Below are 18,709 nucleotides of genomic sequence, written 5' to 3'. Positions count from 1 at the left end.
ACCAAAGTTCATGTTCTCGTAATCTTCGATAGTTATCGGTTGGTCAGGTAACATACAAGAGAAGCCAGCACGAGTTAATATAATGGAAGCCACCAACCATACTTTTTACAATTATAACATATAATACATCTATGCCATTTTCGGTATTCAGAAACAACAAATTAAGCACAAACTGGAGCGTCGAAATTGGGGAAACTACAAACTTAATAGACAAAGGAGCAATGGTTAAAGGTGTATCTACGTCGACACGGGCAGGCTTCAAATCTGGGATTTCTATCTTTTATAGCTCAATGGAGTTCCATTTAGCAACGTGATTTTGCTTTGAAGGACTCCGTCCTTAGGAGTCAAATGGTACTCTTCTCTGAACAACTGTCCATCTGATGATCCCAACCCAACAAATGATCCCGTTTCCTTCAACCGGCGAATGAAGATGCTCTCTTTGCTAATCGATCGTTCAATATGCAATCTGTAGTTTTTGCTATTCCGTACACTGATAGAAAAGGAAGTTATGTTGCTGAAATTGATCAGGAGTAAGGTAATGCCTTCCTGTGTACCAAAGTATCCAAAAGGGTCAGGGACTGACAGATACGTAAATACAGCTGTTTACTCTATAATTGCCCCGACGGCATATATTCAGCTACATCGATCTTTACATTGCTCTAAAGTCTTTGATGAAAAAATTAACTTTTCCATTTCAAAAAACAAATGCTTCATGACAAAACTTCTACCGTCCTAGATAAAGCTTAACCTCACAGCATAAGCATACTATCCTGGGACATTTTTATTTTCAAACATTTCAGTACTGCACAGAGACGGGTAAAATCTAATTATATCTTGATAACCAGGAAGAGCTATCAAATTGATCGAAAATTGTCTTTACATTCTTACTTGACTTGAACAAACTAAAGTGTGAAGAAGCCTTACCCTCCCTTTTGAACAGTGAGCATAGTAACGTAAAAATGAGGATGCATCTGTCAATGGCAAGAACGCCCTTCCCCATGAGCTGATGCCACAAGAGTGCACTGTTCAGAATTGTCATACACTATTAGTGTTCCAAGGAACAAGCAAAACAAAGGTGGATAATCTTTTCTCATTCATTGTTAGATAATGAAGGTTGAGACACTCTCAACATGTACTTGCCTGTAGTAATCAGGGTTGGGCTCAAATGTTGATGTGTCGAGGAGTCCATAGTTTCCTCCGATCAAAGTCTGCCGGCAGTATACTTTGGTACCATACTTGGATGCCATGCCAAGCTGATCTAAGTACCTATGTCACATAACAAAGGAATGGCACATGCTCTTTAATATCACATGTTATTCATGCTTGACTGAGAAGATCGAAGAAGTTGATCAAATGAGGACTTTACACTAAGGGTGTCACAAGATTACCAAAAACTATTTACGAATGTGTCCGACACATGCTGACCACCACTGTTGTAAGCTCCGCCAGATTCACCGACCAAAGGAGAGGCCCAAAGGACCATTTTCTTGAATAGTTTGTCTAACATTGCTGAATGTTTTGGATATCTGACTCAAGTAATTAGGATTTAAAATCTTACTCACAAGATTGGGATCGGAACCTGAAAATGGGAGAAGACCAGCTATCAGATCATCTTAAGAGGATCAAGTCCAGCTCCAGTGACATGCACACCGAATTCAGGAGAATATTTGAGGAGAGAGAATTTTTAGAAGATTCTCCAAAATTTCTCTTCCATTTAACAGAAAGAATTGAGTCGTTCAATAGATTGGCTATCAGAAGATATCAGAAAAATTCAGATAAGCACAACCTACTGAATCTTTACATGATCTGCAGGTTCAATCATATTAGAATAAAACGACAAATTCAGTCAAATAGCTCAGCATCAGTACAAAACCTGGTCCCAGATTGTAAATATGATGTGTCATGGCGTTGATCACGCCGGAACCCGAACCTGCAGAAGCTTCCTGTACCAATCCTGATCAAAGAACCCCCTGGTGCTACAAGGGAAGGTTTTGAACGAGCATTCTTGTACACTTCACTGACAATGGCTTTGAGGGATACCAAGTCTTTTCCATATTGTTCAACCCCAACACTTGCTCCAATTCCACTTCCACTAAGCTCATTTCCTTCGAGCAGATAGAATCATGGAGGTGAGGCATATTCATATGGAACAGGAAATTTTTAAGCACAGTGCATACCGAATTCCCATGCATCTATTGGGTATTTCTTTGCAGATGTGTAATTTATGAGCTCGTATGCATTACTGAAGTCCCAATCTCCTCCCCAGACACCCTTCTTGATCTGGTGCCGTCCATATAGTGCATTCAGGCCAAAAGTCACTAGGGCCCTAAAACCAGAATATTCATATATCATTGTGACACCCATGCTTCATTGACAAAGCAATAAAGAAACTTAAGGAATAACCAAATAAAAAAGCATAAGTTGAAGGTTTACTTCTCCCAAATTCAGATTAAGTTTTGCACAGCCCCAGGATCTTGCAGCAAGTATAAGCATAACAAGAAATTGTGCTAATTTAGCCCATTAAGGAGCAGTCCAATTGAAGCTTACCCTGTTCTGCTGAATAAATGGTTCAATTCGTCCCATCTGTTCATCCGTAAACATCCTGTAGAAAAGCCAAACAGGCCGCCTTTCTCTTTTCCAAATGGATGGCACGGATACTTCAACTTTTCCGATATCATAAAGCACTTGATCTTGCAAAGAGCCGCCAATCCTTATCCTCAATCTCTTAAAAGCTATCACGCCACATGATGAATTAGCAATGGTAAGCATTAGACGACCTCCTCAACAAACATAATGTCCATCACACTCTGTGAGTGGAAATATTTGAACAGTGCAATTCTTAGAGGTGATTTAGGCGTTTCATCCTACCATGCCTAACTTTAGAGACAATCACATAGCTTAATAAATCCTATAAGCTTTGCAAACAGACTAACCTTGGATTGCATTCCCAAGAACAGGATGAGATAAGTTCTGAAAAACATCAAAAGCGACTCGAATGGATTAAAAACTTTAGTGTGACAATTGAAACCCCACGACAAAAGAACTTCCAGATTCTCACCAGATTTATCACAGATGTATCCCCATGGACACATGTTGTAGTTACACTTGTCATGAGGCCACCAGTCAAGAGTTGCACAGATGAAATTGTCATCAGTTTGGGCTACGGTATTGCTACCATCCACAATTAGTTTAGAATATGCAACTTTTTGAGCAAAACCGGGGGACAGATAAGATAACAAGACAAACAAGGAGAGGCAGAACACTCCCATTAGCTGGGATGTGTAGGGATATCTCACTTGCGGAACAAATTTACCTGATAAACTGCAATAGAAGGAAACACAGCAGATTATAATATGTCAACATGCTGCAATTTGCCTAGTTTTCAAAGTTTAAAGATACTAACACAGACAGATTAGTTGATGTTCTTTTGACCCCTGACCAGGCAAGACAGAATGGTCCACGAAGACGTGATTTTCTAATCTTCCAGCTGATAAAGAAATTCAAGAATGAGCAATTGCAGGACAAAGTTCAGAACTTTCTGCAGACTTTGAAAAACAAAAACTTCTTCAGTAACAGCACATAAATGCACAGACCAACAGGTGCATTCAGTTTTAGAATAGAAAGAATTCACATCAGAAAATTACATTACTCTAGACAATTGCAATAATGGTTTCCTAAAGAAGATCCAAGATGCAGATTGAACAACTAGCAGACAGCAACTATGGAAAAGAACATCTAGGATGTTATGAAGTGCAAATTTAGGAAATACCAACAGAAATGGGAGTCAATGATTGCATCTGGTAAGGAGACCAAAAGTAGAAGAAACGCCACTACAAGTTTGCTACCAGCAACAGGCAAATGAAAAGTCGACGAAGCTTCAAAATCAAGATTCATGATTCAGCCGTGCAAATGCTACTAAGTACTTGAGCCACTTGAGCCAAAAGAGTCACACCTCATCAAGGTCATGACAGATACATAGCAACTAACATACGAAATCAAACACCCACCAAACCCCACTTCCCCATCAAACCACTTGCACACGCTGAACCGAAAACAGGACATAACGGAGTCAGAGCCAAACACATACAAGAGACGGTTTAAGAGAAACCCAGTGAAGAAATCGACTCAGACAGAGACCACTGGCCGTAAATCAAGTGAAGAAATTGCCATCAGACAGGAGCTTACTAGTTACTGGTTGCTGGAGTCTTCATATATAAAGTGATCAGAGGGGTGTGCCCGCTGTAAAGGAGCGTTTTTTCGGTGATCCCGATGCTTCTGTGGCCTTGAAATGACATGAGAACCTCGCCCTGTGAAGTGGGTCGGCATCGAATTGGCCGGATTTGTCCCACGAAGCATCCTCATGTTTGCTTCACCTCGAGTTCAAGCATAATTTGTCTTCTTTCGTCGCTTTTTTTCTCTTTTGCAATAGTTGAAGGGAGAAACCAGGCTTTGTCCTTTCCTCTTGCCACGGGGCGGTTGCTCCTCTGGTTTTTGAGCTGATGATCTTTCAAAATCTTCACCAAATTATGAAGAATATCTTGATCGTTTGAAAATCCATGGCAAGTTTTGGGCGGCTTTAAATGCTATCATTTATTAAATAGAATTTCTTTTACCTACTCCCTTATTTTTATTGCTTCAAAAAAAAGATCCTAAAATTACTATATGATGCATCCAATTTTAACTTTTCTTTTAGTTTTTCATTTTTTGGCACTTTATTTTGCTAATTCCCATTTTTGTTAGGTGAATTTTAAGTTTCAAGCATAAGTGAATTCTAACATAAACATGGTTGCACATAAACTCAATTAACTTGTCCTCAATATCTATAATTTAGATAATATTTCCCATTGCTTAGAGTTTAATTGTTTTGAAACTCATATGTGAACAGGAAATATGTATCACGAGTAATTGCTATGCTTATTGTGTAGGCGAGTTGAAGAAGATCATTCCAATCATGTGAAATTTATTGTTGGCATGCATTGTTTGTGTATTGCGGTTCTGTACTTTATTGTCGTTCTATAGGTTGGCCTCAAATATTTTATACGTTTCTATTATTGAGTATAATTTAATAGTGATTAGTTGAAAATGAATAATGATAATAATAATAAGTAGTAGTCCATTGTCATGCAAGGCGCAATTGAATGATCGTGTGGACCGATTATTGAGTGGGCCAACAAATTGCAATCAAATGATCCCAAGCCCAAGGAGGCCAAGTTCAAGCCCAAGCCCAAGCCCAAGCCCAAGCCCAAGACGGCCTAAGGCTTTTGCCGACACCGTACCTCGAAGATAGGAGAAAAGAGGTCATTGGCGTATCCGTGCGTTCGCAGCGATCGAAGAAAAATTGACTGATGTTGACACGTGGTGGCCACATAGGACCAGCCCTAGATCAATGGACAGTCTCCACGCGGCATGGAGGGGCGGTCGCTACGTGTTCGTTGGACATGCAGACACTTTGTCTGGCTGAGAAGAAACTTGATAGATTGTCTCAATCACTTGACTACCAAAATGATTGAAAACGCTCTACATTACATTATATTTAACGCAGTAGAGCATACCATGTTAGTAAACTATTGTATTTAGAAAACACGACACATTATGATCTTCCATCTATCACGCGTTCCCAACCCTAGATAATGTCTATAACATTAGTTGTTAACAAATGTTGAAACTCCGGTGATTGGTACTTAAAACATGCAAGCAATAGATGAATCTCATCAATAACAAATTATTGAGACATCGAAAATCTGTATTTACAATATATGACAATATCAATTGTTTGATTCTTCAATTAAGGTGTAGATACAATCACAATAAAACAAAAACTATGATTTTTGGCATCTTGTTCGATGCGACGGTCTAAGCTTTTTTTTGTTAGTATTTTTCTGTATGTCATTTTCGATGCAGGTTTAAACTCTTTTCAGAATTTCTCAAGATCATAAATGACAAACCCAGTTAGGTGTGTACCAAAAAAAAAAATTGACTAGGAAATGTGGACCTGAACCAACTATGGTGGATCTGATCTTGAGGTTGTCATATGCTTTGGGGATGGGAATGTATTAATGTCAAGGAGGGCAGATCAGCTCAACATCGAGACCACCACTCATGCTCTCTGCTCAGAATGATACCAATCAATGCCATGTCAATGTCTTCCTCTCCTCATCTTGGGCATACTTTCCGCTCTCTCTCAATTCCATCAACAACCACACAGTTTCATGATTGCACATGACCACATCAATCACAACATTCCTAGAGAAGATACGGACACTAAAAAATCAATCCTACTTACAGACTGCTTCTATCTACAACGCAAATCATGAGTTCACATTCGAAATAACTGTAATTTATAGCAACTTTTAAGAAGCTGTCTCACCCAATTTTGAGGTGCTACAACTTTTAACATAAGATATCATTTCATAACACGATGCAATTGCAATTTAGTTGTGGCTATATCCAATGTTATTGTCGTCCATGGTACATCAACCAAAGCATATCTGTACCCTCATGGACCATTTCTCTAGCCACCAATTATAAATAAGTTTTCTTCTAATTATTCTTCTTCTTCTTTTTCATTTTCTTGCATGTCCTATAATTTGTGGCGAAAAATCACTTTCAAGCCCAAGTCACTACACCGAAAAAAAGGGACCCCATGGATAAGGAAACAGCACTTGGGAATCCCAACTTAAAAATCTTTTCCTAGACTTCCTGTTCTCACAGATCAGAGAAGAGAGAGAGAGAGAGAGAGATGAGTCATTGCGCAGCAGCAGATTGGAATCTGAGGCAACAAAGACAAGAACAAGTCGAAGGAGGAGAGGGAGTAATAGATCCACTCACGTGCAGATCCCCCAGATTCATCCCCATCATCATCCTCAACCTCACTATTCTTCTTCTTCTCTTCCTTCCATGTAATGCAACATTCTCTTCATTCCTTCTAATTTCTTTAACATCTACCATCTTGATGAGTCTCATCTCTTCCTGTCTTAATTCACGGCTTCGTCACGACATTCTTCCGCTACTTTTCTTGATATGCTTATGTTCACACGTCAATTGATATGTGTACATATCTCTTTAACTTTTCTCACGGAGAAATCCATCTCGTTTTTTTTTTTTTTTTTGTATGAAACCATCTTTATAATGTTGATCCATAAACATGCACATGCATCAATTCCATGGGATCCGTTGCTTTGTAGCTCCCAAAAGAGAGACTAATGAATAGGAAGAGCTTCAACATGCATTGCCAGGTCAAATCATGGAGTAGCAGAGCTGACATGGGAGAATGGGCAGCTAGCCATGCATGGCCACGGCCTACTGAAGCCCCGTTGGGAGGCAGTGACACTCTAGAGTCCATCGTCCACCAGGCCACGTGTCACAAGAAGAACCCACCATCTCCCCGACACGACCAACGCTCACCATCGTCACTGCATCGCGTGAGACTATCGTCATCAGCGGGCGGCATATTGGACAAGAGCCATGCCGGGCAGCAATGTCCGGTGAACAATCACTTGATCAAGAAGAGGAAGCGGTCGGACTCTGAGCCCGTCCCTGTTGTGAGAAGAAGAACTTGGGCAATGGCGTCGGAAGGTGTACCACTAGAGGGAACGCAGCAGCATATGTGGTAGCGCCAGCGCGACGATTTGCCGGGACGATGACGCGACGATGACGACGTGGGCTTCCTTTGAATCTCCCGTGAGCTTCAAGAACAAAACCACGGATGATGACGACTCGGCTTCCCACGGCGAATCGGTACATGAGTTCTCCTTAGTCACAGAACACGCATTGCAGACATTTACTTAATTCGATAAAAGAGCCACCCGAACGGACGGGGTAATCATGTTTGTCGAATCTTCGTCATGTTGTTGGATAGGTTAATAGATGTTATGCGAGACCCACTTGATTTAAAAGTCGATATGAACCCTAAACATAAGAATTCCTATAAATATATGAAGTTGAATTCAAGAAATTCGATTTGCTTAAGGAAACATTAGCCTTGTTTGATAAAGTGATTAATCGCATGTTATGGTTGATGCTTTCACAGGAAAATCTAGATGAAGATGATGAGGACAAAGGTGAAATTGGCCCTCCACAATCAACCAGGAGAAGTAGAGCTTCTACGATTCATAATCTCTCAGAGCGGGTACTAGATATAAGCCCAGATCTCTCTTCTCATATCAACCCTTCTATTTTTCCACGCTTGAGTAGTCATGTGTGTATAATACATCTGAACAAGTAGATCAAGTCGATTCCATACGTTGAATCTAATTCAAGGAGTCATAAAATCTATATTTTTTTAATAGAATTTGCCGTGAATCTCATGAATTCTTAAAATATGATCGACTTGATCTAATGGAACAAGTCTTTCCTAAAAAAATTATTGCACGGTTTACAGACCACATAAGTCAAGCTCATCTTCATTGCTAATGATGCGAGTCTCACGATGGGACCCGCTCAATTTATGGTCCATATGGTTTATAAACAATACACTGACTTCTCTTCACTTGTAAAGGAGTCCTATGTGATTAAAGTAAGATATTCCGTTCGTAGGTTTATGAGTCGTGATTTCAAAGGAATAAGAAAGTATTTGCGAACATCTAATGCATACTAAAATTATGGTATCAACAGATTGGATGGGTCTCATGGGAATCCCGTCAGGCGATTTAGATTTATGATGCATGTTGCAACATACTCGCTAAATAATTTCTCGCCCCGAGGGTACATAAGGAAGCTTCTCCTCATGCTTTATCCTAGTGAGCAAACCAAGTATGCGTTCGAGTAAGCTAGATTAAAAACAATCAGCTAAGGGGAAAAATGAAGAAGATGTTCTCTCATTTTCCCTTTTCTTTTCCTGATGCAACTTATAAATATGGTCATTGCAGCGACGTAGAGATAGGATAAACCAGAAGATGAAGGCCCTGCAGAGGTTGGTGCCCAAAGCAAGCAAGGTGAGAAAAATCTCTGCAAAGTGCTCCGCAAAGAAATTTTCATGCAGAAAACATATTGTTTACCTCTGACGCATGACATAAACGTGTTGAAATGAAACATGCAGACCGATAAGGCTTCGATGCTGGACGAGGTGATAGAGTACTTGAAGCAACTCCAGGCGCAAGTCCAGATGATGAGCCTCCGCAACAACATGCCCCAGATGATCCTGCCCAACTTGGCGATGCAGCACCAGCAACTCCAGATGTCCTCGCGGCGCACAGCTGGGGTCGGGCTCGGAATGCTCGACGTCAATCCCATGGCGCACGCGGCAGCCGCGTTCATGCCACAGGCCTACATGGTGCCCCCACTTGTGGCTGCACCTTCCAAGCTCAAGTGAATCCGGAGGGCAGGAGCAACGCTCCGGTGCTGCCCATGCCGGACCCTTATTGTGCCTATCTCGCACAAGTAAGTGATGCATAGTGTCGAATTCGATTCATGTAATCTTTAATGTCAAATTGAGTTTATCAAGTAATGAAGAGATGGGACTAGTCCATATGCTAGCACTAACATTGTATCGATTATGCTTGGGATGTAACTATTCATACTTGCTGTAGAATATGAACATGGAACACTTCAACAAGATGGCCACGCTCCATCGGCAACAGGCCCATCAAACAGCTCAGGCGTGCCGCCCTTCGCGGTCGAACCGTGCGGAAGGAGAATGAACTTTTTCTTTTCAAATAATAAGGTGAGAATAAAGGGAAAAATTAGAAGAATCCTTCTAAAAGAACTCGTCGAGCCGAGCATACTTAATCACTGGAGATTTCAGTCTGTACGTTGCATTTCATATGATGTTTGTGGTTCAGATTCTAGTTAAGAAAAGTATATATAGGTTTTAAGCTAATACCTATCTGTACTTCTAATGAACTTTTCTTTTCAAGTAGAAACCTGTGTACGCTATTTAAGCTAATACAATTTCCTCGATTCTGCATCTCCCCTTCGTAAATTTGACTGATTGAATTTGCAATTTCTTCTAATATATACCTGTATCTATCCGTTAGGTGTGTTTGCATGATTTAGGTTTTCTTTAGTTATAGCGAAAGCATGCATGTGAGAGAGAATGTCAGGATGTTGATTCTGTTGTATTGTCAAAAGAGAGAATTGATTTTTTTTCGTGTAGGTAAATTTACAAAAGAGTTGATCAATGTTAAAAACCTATATTTGTAAAAGGTTACTAGTCACTAGATTTTCAGGTAAAATGCAAATCAATTATTGATAATCTTATTTAATTATCTATTATTTTTATAGTTTAAATATTACATCAAAATTTTATTTATTCTTTTACCAATCTTTGCTAACCAAGGTTTTCTTAGTTATTTCTATTAGTTCGTTAAATTTGGGCTATCACTTTATGTAATTTCTTTTTACCTATTTATTAATATGATTTACTTGTGAAATATGACAAAAAATCTTATCAAACTGGATATTGGGCGCATTTCATTGTGAAATTGATCACTTATGCTATACTTAGTTATACCTTATTTTGAAAATATATACAGTCATGTGATGAACACTCTAAAAATGTGCTCTCTTTTTTTAACCTTTTAATAACATTTCTATAATGGGTAACCCCATATTGTTAAACTCTTTTAAAAACATATCATATTCATTCGAAATATTAACAGAGATATGCAAAATTGATCTTAAAAATCAACATGCTCAAGTGCAAATTTAGAATTAAATACTACCGTAAACAACATATGCTTTAGAATTAGAGAGCTACTGAAGTGTAAAATAAAATCTACGTATGCATAAATAATATGTGCAAAACAATAAGATATCCGTCAAAAATGCAAAATAGAATCGACCATGTATATACACAACGGATTTTAATAATTAAAGATTTGTACCATTGAAAGCAACTTGTTAAATAAAGCTCGAGCGAAAATGTGACACGTGATTTGAATGTCGCGTAAGTTTTATCCACTTGTACATTCTATTAAAGTGGACAAGATTAGAGTGGAAATGGAACGACTTTCTTTTGAAGTATAAGGCTCAACAGGTGGCGATGTTGCGGGGGCGGTGTAGGGGACATTGGATGGAACGATAGAATCCAACAGTTTTGGTCGGACGACACCAAGTTCCACCGAGGTCATCATTGGCAGCGTTGCCCCCTTCCGGCCCTCACGAAATTTGCAATTAGTCCGCTCGCCACTCAAAGCCACCTGAAGGGATCGTCCACAAGCATCGATCCCCACCGATTGGGAGTTCTGACAATGCGTGCCAATCATCAACTCCACTGACCACATGGCTTCCGCAATTACCCGGTATTGGATCTTGATTAAAATTATCGAGACTCTCTCCATTTAGTTGTAACATCGGATCTTGTCAGCTACCCAAATTCTGATGCACAGTGTTCGTACGGAAAAAAAGCTTTGACCCGTTGATTTGTTGTATGTTGCTTGCCATTGATAAGCGTGAACATAATTTCCGGAATAAAATTTGGAACCTGAGGATTGGATCGGTAAGAATTTATTGGTTTTAGGTTTTAAGGTATATGGAATAAGTTCCAAGTTCCAAAAAATGAAGAACTTATTTCAACGGGTAGGTTCTAGGCTTTTAGTTGTAAGAATTTGGAGTTGAAAATCTGAACAAATTTTAATATTTTCTTGGTTCATATCTCTATATAATCCTCCGATATTCCGTACCATTTGATGATGAATGTATAATCTAGAAGTACTAGCTCAAGTTTTCATTTTATGACTAAAATTTTTACTTTATTAACATTTATATTAATCATGTGTTTAAATATAAGTTATGATTAGTGAATTGTAATCATTTAAATAATAATATAGGTGGAACTGGTTAGACCTTGGAATCGACCTTAAAACATGTGACATGGTAGGTTCTAAGGTCAAAAAAATGAGGAACCTATTTTAACGGATAGGTTTCAGGTTCTAGATAAAACTTGTACGAAATCTAGAACCATTCACCTGTAGTTGTTAAATGACTTATGATTTGTTCAACAAGTAAGATTTTTCTTTTTCTTTTTTTAAAAAAATAAAATTATTTTGAGATTAGGGGGTAGATCTCGTTCGTGAGGGAGAAGCACACTATTAGTGCCATAAGTTGTGTATGACGCTCATTTTGGTGTCAAAAGTTTCGGATCGGATCATTTAAGTGCCAAATCGGAGAAAAAAACGATCACTTTGGTGCCATCGAAAAATTCCAACCAAAATAATTACGTGACTTTTCTATTTAAAAAAAAAATCGATGAGCCTTTTAAACGACGTCATTTTTCGGTCCTCCTTAAGAAAACGATGTCATTTTGCCATCAGATGTTGATGGCCTCACAAAAACGACGTCGCACAGCTCATTTGGGATTGAAATTAGGGTTTTTTTTGTTCAATCCTCGCCGACCTAACTTACTCGGCCACCGTCGCTCGGCCTATGTCGTAGTTGCTCAACTAGGTGAGCAAGGAGAGACTGAGGTTGTTTCTTGGGCAAGAAGCGATGGAAAATAGGAGGCGAGGGCGGAGGAGGAGAAGGAAGAAGGGGGTCGAAGGTGCAGAGAGAGAAGACAAAGAGTGAGGGAAACAAGGAGAGCACAGATGGAAATGGTGAATCGGGTTCTACTCATAGAGTGGCTGGTGCTGGTGTTGTTCGGGAAGAAGATTATTCTGCCATGCCTTCTCTCTCTCTCTTTTGATTTGGGGATTTAGGATTTCGACTTTGGGGAAAACACCAAGTTTAGCCGACGTCGTTTTTGTTGTTTACATGTGATTGTACTCTCCGGCAAGCCACATCGGCGTAAAAAATTAATAAAATACTGCTATGTCAATTTCCGGCCAACCCAATCGGCGTTTATTTGAAATGATCGTTTTCAAAATTTTTTGACTTAAGTGATCCGCGGAAAGCTTTTGCATGCAAAGTGAGCGTCGTACATAACATGGCACTAATAGATTCTCCCCGTTTGTGAATGTTATTGTTAGACAGTCCTATAAATGTTAATTCAGTACGCATTCATGTCACAAGAGTTTTTGATTTATTTAGATAAACACGTGGTGGTACGAATGATAAGATCATTGCTACATTTGAAGTTGTTTGCATATTTCCATTTGTAATGAGCTACATCTTTGCAAGGACATAAGAAACTTCCTCAAATGCTGTCTTTTCCCTACCGCGTGCGATAGGATTCATCAATTCCACGACACCACGAACTCCACAAATGAAACTCAAAAAGTACAATTCAAGAACTCGACAGAAGGAGTTGGACCTCACGATAGCATGAACTCGCGTTGCATTCATCAGATTGTGGACCCTCTCAAGTCCACGGACTCCACATGAGAATCACTTCATCCAGCGATAAATACAAAATAAAAAGCTACCTGGCCCCAACCCAACAGCGACCTCATTGCCTGCTCTTGCGAACGCACTCCTATTCATCAATATGATTTTTGTCGAATTCGGCTGTATAGACCATTCGACGGTTCAGATAGACTCGACAAGATTTCACGCTCCGGGTTAACATAAAGGGGTGGGAAAAAAAAGAAAGATGCCATCGTTCTCTCTCCCTGTCTTATTGTCTATGGAAAAGGCTCATTGACTAGGGTTTGACGACAGGGTACTTGCGAGCATTCTTGATGAGTTTGGAGAGAGCAGCTTGGCCGAGGTCGAGCCCACAAACATCGGCCAACCGGACCAGATAGAGCAGCACATCCGACAGCTCTTCCTCCAAGTGTTCCTTGTCGTTGGAGCTCCAGTTGGGGAGCCCTCTCTCCACTTCCCCTTTCCACTGGAATATCTCCGATAGCTCTCCCACCTCCCCCACCTGCATCATCCATTGCCAATCAGTTAGTCACCTGTTTTATCATTAACTCTTGTAGTCTTGATATGGGTTTTGATCTTGTAAGTTTTCTTCTACAGTTACAACCATTGCGTTCTTCCATAAACTAGCGCAGGTAGCGAAAAATTAACAAGTATCTCAAACTCGCCTTATGTAAAAGAAGGAGATAAGCTGGAAACTCGAATCGACAAAGAAAACGCCATCAATTTAAGAGATGTGTTGATGTATGGTGTGTGTGTACCAATGCCAAGAGAAGATTTCTGGGGCTGTGGAATTTATCCCATCCTCTAACTGCAGCAAACTCTGCCAACCTATCTCTCAGCTCTAGGAGGAGACATCCTTGTTGCTTCTTCTTGAGATCAACTCCTGACCATTTGGACTCTCCATTGTTCTCTCTCTCTCTCTCTCTCTCTCTCTCTTCTCTCTTTACAGGAGACACTACAAATTCACTTGGCCCATGCACATCCCAATTTAAAGACAACAAGGGAGAGAGAGAGTTCTTTTTTCTTTTTCTTTTTTTGGAAATTATGAACCAAACAAAATGCTTTTCTTTGTTTGTTTATGATGACATGAAAGTAATTACAATGAAATTTGTTTAGACATTATAATACTCATGATACTATGCATACACCCCATATAGCTATACATGACAATTTCCTAACGATCAAACCAGATTTATTTTCATACTATCATTAAATTACGTCTTAGATTCAGATTTAAGTCGGGACATTTAGATCAGATAAAATCAATTGTTTGGTCCAAATCCACTGATCAATCAAGTCTGGCTGTGTAATGGATCATGACGAAAACAAGTTCATTCACGGAAGATCACGACCCCAACACGATAACACGGGCACCGTAGGTGAACCCTTTTGGTGAGTGGAGAAGCACTTCTGAGTGTCCTCGTCGAACGACAAAAAAAACGAGGAGCACGTGCAAGGGGGGCCGCCGGGAAAGAACAGGTTTTTGTCTATCTCTTCTTTTTCTTTCCCATGACTTGATGTCACTTACTCCCACCTGCATCCTCCTTGTCCTAAAATGTAGGCAGCAAATTAGCGTTTGGCTAGATATTACCTATGAGATCTCCTTCCTTGTCCGAGTCCTTTTCATGTACAAGACAGCGCACTTGGATCGTGCAAATTCTTACGGCAACAAGCAACAAGCAACAAATGAGAAGAATTGATTAATGATTGCCTCCTCCTTAATCCATGATTACATTAAAAAGATTATCGCTTCGAATTACCGTCAATCATGTCGGAAGGGCACGGCACGGCACGCTTGAGATGAATGTTTTCAAATCCATCATTAATTGGCTTTGCACTTACACTTTTGATGAGCTTTCGTAACGGTGTTTTTCCTTCTTTCGTGTAATTAGAAGAGAAACTTCATGCGAGTGTCAAACCTCTTGGATTGCAGGAATTCTAAGCTCGTTAGGTGCGGGGTGAGTCCCAAGGATGATTTTAGCGTCAAATCATTAACTAGTTTTGTCTATCGCAGCGTCGGCGGTAGATTAAGTTTTTCCATGAATTTACATGAAAAATAATCGAAGAGAAAAGGAGAGAAAAGAAAAATCAATAGACAAATTATATTGCTTTCTTGTGGAGAAGTGGCGTGGAGGAAAAGAGAGGGACATCATTGGCCATAGCATGCACGGCGGTGTCTGCGCGCCGGAAATTGCGATTCCAATCTGGACGATTCAGCGAAATCTCAATATTCAATTGTTCATCAGTACCCAGAGGGCTCCAAGAATTACTTTGTGTTTTGTCAACGATGGGTTCATGACCCTATCCTTCCAGGTAGGCGCACTTTTATTTATTTTTTTAATATTTTTTAGTAGGTATTTAATTATCTTCTGATGAAATTTGGAATTGATGCTTTGTAAATAGTGTCGGGATGCATAACAAAAGCTCAATTACATTGGTCTAGGAAGATTGTCAAGAGAGAACAAAACTCAAGTATGAGTTCATCATCATATTTAGTTGGATCCTTCACTAATGATTTCTTCAAGAGCTCAATCACGATGGCACTCAACAATCGTGATGATGACTGCAACTTCTTGCTCGAGATATTGCATCAAACGCGGAATTATATTCGGGGCCCACCAACCAACCATTGGTTCTAAGGAAAAGTATCAAAAAGTCATAAACATATTGCATTATGATCAATTTAGTTATGAACCATTCAATTTGACTAATTTAATCTTAAACATTTTTATATTAGTACCAATTCAAATTTAGACTGGAAATCACTAACGTGTATGCCAGTCATTCCACGTAGGACAGTCGCGTTGATGTAGATATTTTTAAATATATATTTTAATTTTTTTGCTATTTTAAAAAAAATTCCCTTTTTCAATTTTCAATGGTCATCGAGTTGGGGCAACCCTCCCCTGCAACCATGCCAATACCAACCATAGGACAAAGGAAAAAAAAAAAACAGAAAAATTATTTAAAAATGTTTACATTAGCGTCAGTCGTCCTACATGACGCAGTCGACATCCACATCAATAACTTCCAGCATAAATTGGCCTAATGGACTAAATTGTATTAACGTGAAAAATGTTTATAACTAAATTTGTCTAATTAAAATGTTTAGCATTGAAGTGTTATTAATGCAATAGGTTTAGTAATATTCCCTTGATTCTAATGCCACTCGTATGATGCAAATGAAAACCTCATATCTACCATATGAGGGATCACCAAAACGGTAGCTCTAATCTCACCCATCAACGTACCTTGTTAAATCTCTCTTCAATAAAAAGTTTAAGTTAATAAGTTATTCGGGCCAACTGTGCTATATTAATTACTCCAAATTGCACCGAATTTCTGACGTGGGTTTTTTTGTTAAAGCAACCAACATGTGCATTTCGACTAATGAAAACTTTTTCTGTGAAATATGTTCAATAAGTTTCAGGATATTCCTTAATAAAATTCTCCTTTCTTCTCTTCTTTTCGTTTTTTTGGGGGCTGAACCACATGCTTTCGGCAAACAACGTGCTTGGTATGAGGTTTCGGAGTTTCGACAAGCAATATTCGATTCGTCATCAATCGGCTGGCTACAAAGAGGAAAAGCAGTAGTCAGCAGGAGGGATACATAGTCCAAAATTCGGCTGACTCGTCCCCGCTGCGATGAAAGCAACCGAACATTGCTGCATCATGTTGCCATGAGGAAAAAACACGCATTCTTCGGGTGTGCACGTGAATTATCGAATGCTTTAGTTTGATGGTCGGAGGAAAACGTCGCACGAATTCCGAATTGTGCGTACAAAATCTCACGTAGGGAAGCTAACCCTCACACAGAACACGACACATGCTGCGAAGATTTGAATTAACATAAAATCTGAATAGTATCTTGCTGTACAGATTTCTGAGAAGTTAGGATCAACATGGGAAAGATAAGATTCCATCTACGGAAGATATAACATTGGGATGAGATTTGTCAAAATTGGGTTGAGAATGAGATGGATACATTTGATTAGCAAATTTCGCAATTTTACATGCTCATTATGTATAGACTTCACAAGACACCATGATTTTTTTTTTTTTTGTATGTCCTATTTTAACTTTCATCCCACTCTTAGACTTTTATTGTGCCTCTTTGCAAACCTTGGGATCGAAAGCGTCTACGGTTATAGCCATTTTGAGAAAATGAAGAATTGAACTCATCACCTCTCCTTTCCTATGTGGGAATGATGGCCACTAAAGTAACCCCCAATGATTAGACACGACGACTTAGCAGGTAATAACATTGAATTTAACACGACAACCACATCATTTGAGGCATGAGAAATAGAACGTGCTATGTTATATTCCATCAAATAATTTTTCTTCAAGAGAAGAATGTTAACTCAAGTAGTATCATCAACAAACGGAGTCTCTAAAACAAAACCTCGTGCTATCAACAAGCATTAATAACATAATCGAGATTTTAGGGAGAACGTGAGAAATTTATGTGATTCAGCCGAGGGCTTTATTTTCATGAGCAAATGACGAGCAAAGATTTACGTCTTATAACTCGGGACAAACTTGTCTTCAAGTGTGAGCTTTCCAGCAAATTATTTTCCTTTGTTTTCCTCTTCTTTCTTTTTTTCTGAAAGTGAAGAGCAGATAGTTTTCGAATAAGCATTAAAAAAAAAAAAAATATCATGCGAACCGAGTTAATGCAAGTGAAGTATAATGTCATGAAGTCTAAGCACATATTACACGGTTTAAGTTCATCAAATATGAATCAAGCTCTGAACACGTGCCTATACAAACAAAAATTGGTTACACAGTTTGAGTTCATCAAATATGAATCAAGCTCTGAATACATACCTATACAAACAAAAATTGGTTAATATGTAAACATTGCTTTAAAGTAAGTTATTTTAAGTATGTGCCCAGATCTAGTCGAGCACCACCATTAGTGGGGTTTAGCTACCAGTAGCGGACCTCCCCCTATCCGAGGAGGGCCTTGCAACCCCCTCCAGCCATCCCCCACCCTTGCTAGCTGTTGCTGGTGTGGCAATGGTGGGGCAGTAGCAACAAGGACAAATGTGGCCATCTGGTTCTCAAACCTTTTCTTATTTTCAAATTTAATTTAAATAAAATTTGTATTAAAAATGAGATTTGGATCAAGACAACATCATTTTAGCCACGTTATTGCCACATAGGAGAGATAAAATATTTTTAAAAAAATCATGTCAACATTTTCCATCAGCTAGATTGGACGGAGTTAACAAAAACTTGATTGCACCAATTTGACAAGTTTTATGATTTGTTGATTGTACTTTTTATGAGTTTTAGAAGTTAATTACACTTTTAGGACAACTTACAAAACGATGTGTGATAATGGTGTAATAAAATATTTTATCACATTTTATTCACTATCATTTTGCTTCCTCAATCTTTACAATTCTCACGTGCATCTCATAGTTATTTTGAATAACTTAAAAGGACTCTCTCTCTCTCT

General features: G+C 39.1%; 2 protein-coding genes and 1 pseudogene across 2 annotated transcripts; 1 reads left to right on the top strand and 2 right to left on the bottom strand.

The window, feature by feature from the left end:
• Positions 1-53: 53 nt before the first annotated feature.
• LOC120296324 lies at positions 54-4,196 on the bottom strand (annotated as a pseudogene).
• A 3,397-nt stretch (positions 4,197-7,593) lies between these two features.
• On the top strand, positions 7,594-9,691 carry LOC120296024 (transcription factor UNE10-like; the record flags this gene model as incomplete). The annotated part of the gene is made up of 5 exons (XM_039317675.1): positions 7,594-7,737; positions 8,030-8,128; positions 8,868-8,933; positions 9,038-9,378; positions 9,528-9,691. Coding segments are annotated over 4 exons (582 nt in total), but the record flags the coding sequence as incomplete, so codon positions are not given.
• A 3,377-nt stretch (positions 9,692-13,068) lies between these two features.
• LOC104425991 (dCTP pyrophosphatase 1) lies at positions 13,069-15,012 on the bottom strand. The gene is made up of 3 exons (XM_010038886.3): positions 15,003-15,012; positions 14,001-14,197; positions 13,069-13,744 (listed from the first exon to the last, which is right to left on the bottom strand). The coding sequence occupies exons 1-3, from the start codon at positions 15,010-15,012 to the stop codon at positions 13,520-13,522; spliced, it is 432 nt and encodes a 143-aa protein (XP_010037188.2). The 3' UTR covers positions 13,069-13,519.
• Positions 15,013-18,709: the final 3,697 nt, after the last annotated feature.

This window comes from Eucalyptus grandis, chromosome 7 (assembly GCF_016545825.1).
Source record: "Eucalyptus grandis isolate ANBG69807.140 chromosome 7, ASM1654582v1, whole genome shotgun sequence".
Classification (NCBI taxonomy): Eukaryota; Viridiplantae; Streptophyta; class Magnoliopsida; order Myrtales; family Myrtaceae; genus Eucalyptus; species Eucalyptus grandis.
This window is presented reverse-complemented; position numbering and strand designations above follow the sequence as displayed.